Genomic DNA, 10497 nt, shown 5'->3' on the forward strand with positions numbered 1-10497 from the left:
TCAACTAACAACTTGGTTCTTAATTGTATGATATTTTAAGTGAAGTGGGTTATGACTCTAGGTAATTGAAGACGATCCTTTATTGCTTTATTTTCCGAAAATTGAAGATTGAATTCTAACAATTTTTGAGTTATCGAAAGAGAGATAATAGTTTAAATTTAATATTAGGTTTGAATATGATTGTTAGAGGTGAATTCCGATATCCTAGATCTACCAAATATAACTTTCCATTACAACTTTATTTTGTCTTTTAAATTTCAATTCTTAATTTCCCAAATTACCCTTAAAAATCAAATATCTACTTTTCTAGCTTATTAGTCAATTTTAGGTTTAGGTTTAATTCCGAACAATTCTCCGTGGGATCGACCTCGTTTTACTTTCCATATTTACATACGGTTCGTGCACTTGCGAGTTTAATTTGATCTAGTTAGTCTATTATTTAGGTTCACTAGATTTCACATCAAATTGAACACGTTAAATATATTTTACATATATAGTATTAACTACATAGTTTATGTCATTAATCATCATACAAAAGAACGGGTTGGGTGCATGTTAGAAGATTAAGAATGTTTTTTTATGAGTGTACTAATAATTGAGCTGTCCAGGTACAAAATTCACCCTTTGCTTGAACCAACAGAAATTGCCCCCTTTGACTAAAGTGTAAACCAATTTCATATCATATGTATGTTTTAGTATAATACTTTCATGACCTAGTTTTGAGAGACTTGTCAACATCCTGTAACCGTGTTCATGGATCTTGCCTTAACTTAACCAACTTCCTTCAATTTCACTCTTACAAGATAAATTAAGCATGAATTTAACATGTAAAATACATTTTATATACTTTATGTCATAAATCATTCACAAGAACGGGACGGGTGTTAGAAGATTAAGAATGTTCCTTTTAGCAAAAGCAAACACAAAGAGCTAATTAATTAGAACGAAAGTAATTATCTTGGTACGACACTTCAGTTGCAACGGACATACAAACAAAGTTGACATGCCACAGACTAATCAATTATCTTAAATCTTAAGTGTTCAGATCTGAAGTTATTCTGAGACGATCACTCTAAAGTAACTAATTTTTTTTTTATATATAATTTTTATTTGCAAAGTCTTAATTGAGATTCTCATTCAATTGTCACAATAAACATTTTCAAATACTTGTCTTTCCAATTCAAGTCTCTAGATTTCCTTTGTTTACTTACGTGGCATGCATGGTTACATTTGCAAAGAAAAAATAAATTATTTGAAGACTTATGAAAAGATGATTTATGTTGGTTTAAATCCAAATATTGATGATAATGACAATTATAAAAAATCTCAAGATGATATACCCTATAAATTAAGACATCTTCATTTAACTACTGTCATATAATCGTTGAGATCCAAATTGAGTTTTGTATTGGAGCATTGTTTAAAAAAACTTTAAAAATCTTATATGTCACTTTGAAATTTGTAAGATTGAGTATTGCATTGAAGATGTTCCAAGTTAACTGTCATACTCGATCTTTTACTTATGTTATTGTGGGAGTAGGATCTGGCCGTTACTATGATTTCCCTACTTAATTAGGATGTATTAATCAATTTCAGTCGTGGCCAGTTCTTAGGTTGACTTCCATTTCTCCTACATTTTGGGATTTAACTTCCCTTTTCCTCAGCCAGGTTGACTTCCAATGCATTCAATTCTTCATACTCAATCACCCCAAAACTTCTGCTATATGCTTTCACTTATGTACCTTCTTTCTAGGGTCAACTCCTTCTACTTCCTATAAATCTCTCATCCCATTCACACTTCCTTCATCACCTTCTCCTCTCTCTCTAAACCCTCTCCCTCTCTACCTTCAATACCTTCAAGGCTTCAAAGCAGCAACCATGAATACCAAGAAGATGATCTTTAGTACACTAACATCAATGGCTATAGTCATGATAACTATCACACTTTTACAGAGTACCAAGAAACAAGAAGCATCTGTAGTACCAGCAACCCCTTCCGATACCCTTACAACGACGACTAAGCGGGTTAACCGATTCTTGGCTCAATTAGAGAACCCATCAAGAGCTAATAAATACCATTGCAATAAAGATGATTCAGTTTGTTTAGCAGAAGGAAGTCCAGGAAATAGTTGTTGCAACAACAAATGTGTCGATTTGTTTAGTGATTCACAGAATTGTGGGGTTTGTAAGAACAAGTGCAAGCACACAGAGAGTTGTTGTGGTGGTAAATGTGTGAACTTATCATTTGATAAGAGACATTGTGGAAGTTGTAATAATAAGTGCATGACTGGTGGTTACTGTTTATATGGTTTGTGTGATTATGCTTAACTAATTAATTACTAAAGTTGATTAATTAATGTAAACTGAAGATTAATTAAATTCTTCTCTTCATGTGTCATATTGAAGGATATTTATATGTAAATATTGAGTAAAAAAGTTAAGTGAAAATTAATATATACTATACAAACATATACAATCTGTTCTTACTTTACCTCTTCTGTGTTATAGAATTCACTTGAAGGATAATATTTACTATTAGACCTGCATCTTACTCAAATTTTAGCTCATAATATCATTTTAAGGATTTTCGTGCATAATTCAAATGTCGTCCTGCTCAACTACACAATGTGAAATGGAACCTTTAAAATACATGTTAGGTGGACCATTTATATATAATACTCCATAAGAGAGATTCTATTCACCCCTCCATTTGGTTGCCAACTTTTGCTCATCATAACTATGTTGGGTAAATTTTGATCTAACTCATTGTAGCCCTCGTAAAATGCCCATAACATCATTTTTGCTAACAAAACATTGCTTCTTGTTTGTTCTTTCACCTATTTGAACCCAACTTTTATGTAACTTATGCAGGACAAAATAATTAGTCTAGCTAGGTTGAATTATATGTTCTCTAGAAAATAAGTTGTTTTTATTATAAACAAATCAGTTACTGCACGTATAGTTAAATTTGTATTTATCCAACTTAAAATTATTTAGCAATGAATGAAGAGGACTATATCTTTTGTTGCTACAGTGTCCACTTCTGTGGGCACTATTCTTACATGTCCCCTTACGTATGACATTCTTTGAGCCCAAGACGTGTCCTTTTTTTTTCCGGACTACATAAAACACGCATGGCTTTTAAACCTATCATGCGTGGAGTCTAATATACATGTATTTTAGATTCTAAATTTGCCCTTTCTCGTCGTTTATCGATCCAGATAGAGTATTAGACAAAGTGAATAGTTAGACAAAACATAAAAAAAAAAGATAAAGTTAGAATCCAAAGCACATTCTCTGCAGAAATCTAGGAAATGTGGTTTAAGGGGCCACTTTGAGGAGTTGGACATAGTTAGGAGGCCAAAAAAGAATTAATGGTTATTTAACTACGCTAATGCTATATATTAAAACAACTTAGTCGGTTATGTGAGGGATTTTGATCAAGATCACTGTTAGAAGTGACTCGAATATGGATTGGTATCGGACCCCGTTTACGATCCGCCAACCCGTTTACAAGGCCGAATTTTGGACCCGTTAGAAGAGCTGATTGCCGAGACAGAGCTGGTAAGCGAAGCAGGGCTGTGAGACAGAGCTGGAATGCGGAAGCTAGGCTTATGTCGGTGATTAGTTTTATCCGTGTATAATGTCGGTGGTAGAGAGAGTCGGTTGTAGAGGCGGTGGGATTAGGGTTTAGTGGCTATATAAACTAAACCCTTAGGAGATATCAGTAGCACAATCTCACGAATCTCTTGTGTAAACTTGTTTGCTTATCATAGTGGAAATCATCGCGCCGTTGTCGCCGTGGAGTAGTTCTCACCAACCGAACCACGTAAATCTCTGTGTTCTGTTCTTGATTCTTCTTTACTATTCCTATTGCTTGTCTTGGATTACTCGTATTGTTCACATTAACCCCGATTGGCATAACAATCACATCGGACTACCGGTATAAAATCCTAATCGTGTAAATTAAATGTAAATAGAAAGGTATTAGTGTAATAGATCAAAATTGGTTAGGATACCCCTACAATACCTACCACCCACGTATTTCTCTCCCTGCTCACGATTTTCTGTTACAATTTACAACTTCTTTACGAGTTGGTTAATATCCCTTCCCTATTTATTCTCCCGTGTCTTCTTTATTTTCTTACCAAAATCGAAATCATCTTTATTATTGACTGGTCTTTGTTTTTTCCAATCTCCATAGCATTCTTCTTAGGAATTTTGATTTACATCTCAGGTGTTAGCCAAAAAGGATCTGTCGAAGACGCGACGGAAACCTAGTATGTTATAATTTAACCACAATGGTGCAACATCTTTCCATTCCCCCTTTTAAATTTAATAAGTTTTGTTTCCTATGAAATGAAATACCTAACAATTTTGTGTGAATTCATACCTGAATACAATTCTCTGTGTATATTTTAGTATAATACTTGACTAATTTTGGCATGTCCTCTCTAGTACTACTAATATTGACTTTCTTTTTTCCTAGATTAAGGCCTAAGGGATTAACTTACCTTCTTCTTTACAAGGTTGACTTCTAACGCATGGCGTTTTGGGTGAATGAAGTTAAAAGAAAAAAGTGCACCACTTTGACCTAGTGCTTATGACCACTTTAAAGAACACATTAATCCCTTAATTACACAATTCTTCACACTCATGAGTCATGAATTACCTCAAGAGTTATTTACTATACACTTCACACATTTTCTTACTTTTATATCTTCTTTCTAGGGTCAACTCCTTCTCCTTCCTTCCTATATATCTCTCATCCCACTCACACTTCCTTCATCACCCTCTCTCTCTCTCTCTCTCTCTCTCTCTCTCTCTCTCTCTCTCTCTCTCTCTCTCTCTCTCTCTCTCTCTCTCTCTCTCTCTCTCTCTCTCTCTCTCTCTCTCTCTCTCTCTCTCTCTCTCTCTACCTTCAATTACTTCAAAGCAGCAACCATGAATACCAAGAAGATGATGCTCACTATACTAACATCAATGGCCATAGTCATGATAACTATCACGCTTCTACAGAGTACCAAGAAACAAGAAGCATCTTTATTACCAGCAACCCCTTCCGACACCCTTACAATGACGACTAAGAATGTACCATCTTCGTTTCCAACTAAGCGGGTTAATCGATTCTTGGCCCAATTAGAGAACCCATCAAGAGCTAATAAATACCATTGCAACAAAGATGATTCAGTTTGTTTAGCAGAAGGAAGCCCAGGAAGTAGTTGTTGCAACAACAAATGTGTCGATTTGTTGAGTGATTCACAAAATTGTGGGGTTTGTAAGAACAAATGCAAACACACAGAAAGTTGTTGTGGTGGTAAATGTGTGAACTTATCATTTGATAAGAGACATTGTGGAAGTTGTAATAATAAGTGTATGACTGGTGGTTACTGTTTATACGGTCTCTGTGATTATGCTTAACTCATTAATTATTACAATTGATTAATTGATGTAAACTGAAGATTAGTTAAAAATATTTTCTTCATGTGTCATATTTGAAGCAAAGTATTTAACGGTAGGTTTGGGTTTATTTTGATCCATTTGAGTCAAACGAGTCTGACTCAGTCGAGTCAGATTTTGACAATTATAAAAGATAAAAAAGTCTCTATCTTTTAATAGGATAAAATTACTTAGGTGTCACACTGGACTACACATAACCGCTCGAGTCAGTAGAAATACAATTGAATTTAGTCACATCCTAACCATCGATGTCAATACTATATATATAGATGATCCATAACGAGTCAATTCGCTGTTTTAGATGTTAGTTTTAATTTATTAAAAAAAACACTTGAAATTTAATCTTTTACTCAACTAATGTTTACTTTGCTTAATTAATCAATTAAGCTGGCACTTAACAACTTAACAAATAATTAAATAACACATTATGATTGGAAGCAATACATAAAGTTCTATAAGATTCAGAATGTTTTTGTTAACATTAATATACCTTTTTGTTTTGAATTGGTCTCTTTTAGCAGTTACCCATACCCTTTGCTTCAATATAGAGGACTTGCCGTCCTAATTAGCTTTTATAAAATATGAACACTACCTAAGGTCAATGCTCTGGAAATGAAACTAGACTAGTTTTCTTTCTATAATCTTCCAAATTGGTAATTGACTTTCTTAATTCTTTGTTTCATCAGGTTAGTTGTATGAGAAATGCTAAATCTAGACCGTGAAGAGATGAATATCTCAATCGCTACATCAGCTAGGTAACTTTTTTTGTCATAATCTTTTGTGATTCTAGCACTTCCATAATTGTATACGTTGCATTGAAAGACTGGTAAAAAAGTAAATCCCAGACCCTAGTTAGATAGTTACGTAATTAGTGTTCAATCCATGCATCAATTATTAATTAAAGTACACATTTCACAGTCTCCAATACTTCCAATACCTTCTTTCCCGCGTCAACTCCTCATTCCCCTTCGGCCCTATAAATCTCTCACCCAATTCAAACTTCCTTCATCACTTCCCTCCCTCTCTCTCTCTCTCTCTCGAACATTTAATTTATACCTTCAAATCTCCAAAGAAGAAACCATGAATACCAAGAAGACTATCTTGGCAATACTAACATCAATGGCTATAGTCATGGTAACTATCACACTTCTACAAAGTACCAAAAGACAACAAGAAGCTGCATCATTTCTAGCAGCACCCGACTCCGTTATGGCAAAAGATACATTTTCTTCTATTTCGACCAAGCGGGTCAACAGATTCTTGGCCCAATTAGAGAACCCATCAAGAGCTAATAAATACCATTGCAACAAAGATGATGCAGTTTGTTTAGCAGAAGGAAGTCCAGGAAGTAGTTGCTGCAACAACAAATGTGTTGATTTGTTGAGTGATTCGCAGAATTGTGGGGGTTGCAAGAATAAATGCAAGCACACAGAGAGTTGTTGTGGAGGGAAATGTGTGAACTTATCATTTGATAAGAGACATTGTGGAAGTTGCAATAATAAGTGCATGACTGGTAGTTACTGTTTATATGGTTTGTGTGATTATGCTTAACTAATTTAATTACAAATGTCGATTAATTAATGTAATCTTAAGATTCAGCAATTTAATTTCTTCATTTGTCATATTAAAGGATATTTATATGTAAAGGGAAATATTGAGTAAAAGAATTTACTTCAAGAATAAAATATATACTTCCATCTTACTTTATACCTCTTCCATTTGTTTTTTAGAGAATTGACTTGGATGGTGATATCCCATATTAGATACTAATTTTACTCGTTCCGCGAAGGGAGAGTTATACCAGCTTTGTTAGAAAGATCTCATTGTGGACTCAATTCCTAGCTCATAATCTAACTAAGGACTTACTTGCGTCATTGAGACCAAATCGTCCTTTTAAAATACATGTCCCGGGGACCAATTATAATGGCATTGGTTGCTCCTTCTTGCTCATCATAATTCTAATGGTTCGTTGAATTTGATATAACTTATTGACTTATTATAGCCTTTTTAAATTACTCATGACTCCTTTGCTTGGTCTATTAGAAATCTCGTTTATGTTTATCATTTATAGTTGTTTGAATGGACAACTTACTTATCAACTACAAAAAAAAACCACTAGTTTAGCTAGCGATATTGATGCATGTATGTCCTTATTTAAACATAATTTTCATACAGAAATAAAAAATGGACAATATTTTGGGATCATTTTGATTTATTTGAGTTAAACAATTCAGTTCAGACGAATCAGTTTTGACAATGAAAAAAAGTCTAATTTTTATATGGATAAAGCCTACTTTAGGTGCAACTTTGGATTGCACACAGTCGAGTCAGTAGAAATATAGTCGAATTTAGTCACATCCTAACTAGCCAAGTCAATGTTATATTAGTTGAAATTGATCAAAGAAATTGTTTTATTCCTTGATGAATTACAAAAGAAATATAAGACTCTATTTATAGAGTTACAATACTACTAGTTTCTAACTTTACTAGTTTCTAATATTTTACTAGTTTCTTAATAGTTTATACTAATATATTTACTAGTTCCTAATTCTTACTAGTTTCTAATATTTGATATTTCTTAATATCTATTATATGGGATATTTTAATATATAGAAAGATATTTCAACACTCCCCCTCAAGTTGGTGCATAGATATCGCACATGCCCAACTTGTCTACCATTTTCGAAAATATTCGACTTGAAACTGCTTTGGTAAGAACATCAGCCAACTGATCTTCAGATCGGACCTTTGGTAACTCTACAATGTTGTCTTCCAACTTTTCTTTAATAAAACATCGATCCACCTCAACATGCTTTGTGCGGTCGTGCTGGACTGGATTGTGAGCAATATCACATGCTGCTTTATTGTCACAATATAATTGAATTGGTCTTTCAGAAGGATATCCTAAATCATCCAACAGTAGTCTTAACCATAACGCTTCACATATGCCATCAGCCATTCCTCTAAATTCAGACTCTGCACTTGAACGTGCAACAACATTCTGTTTTTTACTTCTCCATGTAACAAGATTTCCACCAACAAAGGTAAAATATCCTGCAGTTGATCGCCTACCATTTACTTCACCGGCCCAATCTGCATCAGTATATACATCAATAGTTCGACAACTCGAATTTTTAGTAAACAAAATACCTTTTCCAGGAGCCGCCTTCAAATATCTCAAAATGCGTAAAACAGCATTCATGTGTTTTTCACCGGGATTGTGCATAAATTGACTAACAATACTTAACGCATATGCAAGATCTGGTCTCGTGTGCGCCAAGTACATCAACCTTCCAACCAGTCGTTGATATCTTCCTTTATCAACCGGTATCTGATTAGGCTCCACTGACAACTTTAATCCTTCTTCGACAGGTGTATCAATCGGCTCACACTGACATACCCACCTCATGTAACAAATCTAAAGTATACTTTCTTTGGGATAAGAAAATTCCATTACTAGATCGAGATACTTCAATTCCAAGAAAGTATTTCAATGGACCAAGGTCTTTCATCTCAAACTCTTTAGATAAGTAATTCTGTAAAGCCTTTCGTTCTTCAGGATCATCCCCAGTAACCACCATGTCATCAACATATACAATAAGTGCTGTTAGTTTTCCTTTCTGCCTTTTTGTAAATAAGGTATGGTCAGAATTGCTTTGGTGATAACCGAATTCCTTCATAGCCTTTGTAAACCTTCCAAACCACGCTCTTGGTGATTGTTTTAATCCATACAATGACTTTTTCAATCTACATACCTTCTGGCTATGTATTTGTGGTATCTTGCATCTCGGTGGAAGGTCCATATAAACTTCTTCTAATAGTTCCCCATGCAAAAAAGCATTCTTTACATCAAATTGTTGTAGTGGCCAATCTAAATTTGCTGCTAACGATAACAAGACGCGAACAGTGTTGATTTTTGCAACTGGAGCGAATGTCTCTGTGTAATCGACTCCATAAGTTTGAGTGTAGCCTTTTGCCACTAGTCTCGCTTTGTAACGTTCAATTGTACCATCTGCTTTATACTTCACTGAAAAAATCCACCGACATCCTACTGGATTTTTATCTTCTGGACGATCAACTAGCTCCCAAGTGTCATTCTTTTGTAAGGATTTCATCTCCTCATTCATAGCTGCTTTCCATTTTGAATCAGATAAGGCTTCCTGTACATTGTTAGGAATATATACAGTAGATAATTGATTTACAAACGACTTATTTGATTCTGACAACCGATGATCTGACACATACTGACTCATAGGATATTTGACTCTACTAGACAGCTCAGGTTCATATGTCGGTTTAGGAATACCTCTGGTTTGACGCGACGGTAATATTTTCCTAGGTGGTTCGGAAGGTGCTTCAGGAACATCCTCGACAACTGATTGGTTTGGTGTATTACTAACCCTTGGTTCGACGGCTTCAGTTGGAGGTGAATCCACAATTTGTTCAACGATTTCATTAACACTTTCTTCCCTTACCGATTCAGGTGTTGGTAATTCTGGAATTTCAATTTCAGCTCTACTTATTTCTTCAGGAATTAAATTTACTTCAATATTTTTGTTCTCTTCTACATGATTATCCGTTTCTTCATAATCAAGAGTCAGAACTTCCTGCTTAGTTTTCTCCCCCTGAAGTTCAGACTCAGGTGAAAAATACTTAGAATCTTCATGAAAGATAACATCCGATGTAACAAACATTCGTTTAGTTGGAGGATGATAACATCTGTACCCTTTCTGATTTGCACCGTACCCTACAAATACACATCTTAATGCCCTTGGAGTTAATTTTGTACGTTGGTGCTCATGAAGATGAACAAATGCTACACACCCAAAGACACGGGGAGGTAAATTTGAAACTGTCGGAGAAGTTGTAGCATCCGATAGAGCTTGAAAAGGAGTCTTAAAATCAATAGTACTAGATGGTACTCTATTAATTAAATAGGTTGCTGCAAGAAGTGCTTCTCCCCAATAAGATAATGACATATGTGCTTCGATCAACATAGCCCTGATAACTTCTAACAAGTGACGATTCTTTCTTTCA

At 34.6% G+C, this 10497-nt stretch overlaps 1 protein-coding gene across 1 annotated transcript; it reads left to right on the forward strand.

The window, feature by feature from the left end:
• The first annotated feature begins 1917 nt into the window (after nt 1-1917).
• Nucleotides 1918-2328, forward strand: LOC147555872 (stigma-specific STIG1-like protein 3). Its single transcript, XM_086658548.1, has one exon. The coding sequence runs from the start codon at nt 1918-1920 to the stop codon at nt 2326-2328; it is 411 nt and encodes a 136-aa protein (XP_086514674.1).
• Nucleotides 2329-10497: the final 8169 nt, after the last annotated feature.

The sequence above is a fragment of the Eschscholzia californica genome, unplaced genomic scaffold (assembly GCF_041429995.1).
Source record: "Eschscholzia californica isolate CP2 unplaced genomic scaffold, dmEscCali1.0.p SCAF_2, whole genome shotgun sequence".
NCBI classification, from domain to species: Eukaryota; Viridiplantae; Streptophyta; class Magnoliopsida; order Ranunculales; family Papaveraceae; genus Eschscholzia; species Eschscholzia californica.

Coding starts and splice junctions, on each gene's coding strand:
- LOC147555872 (XM_086658548.1), top strand. CDS start 1,918: ATGGCTATAGTCATGATAACTATCACACTTTTACAGAGTACCAAGAAA.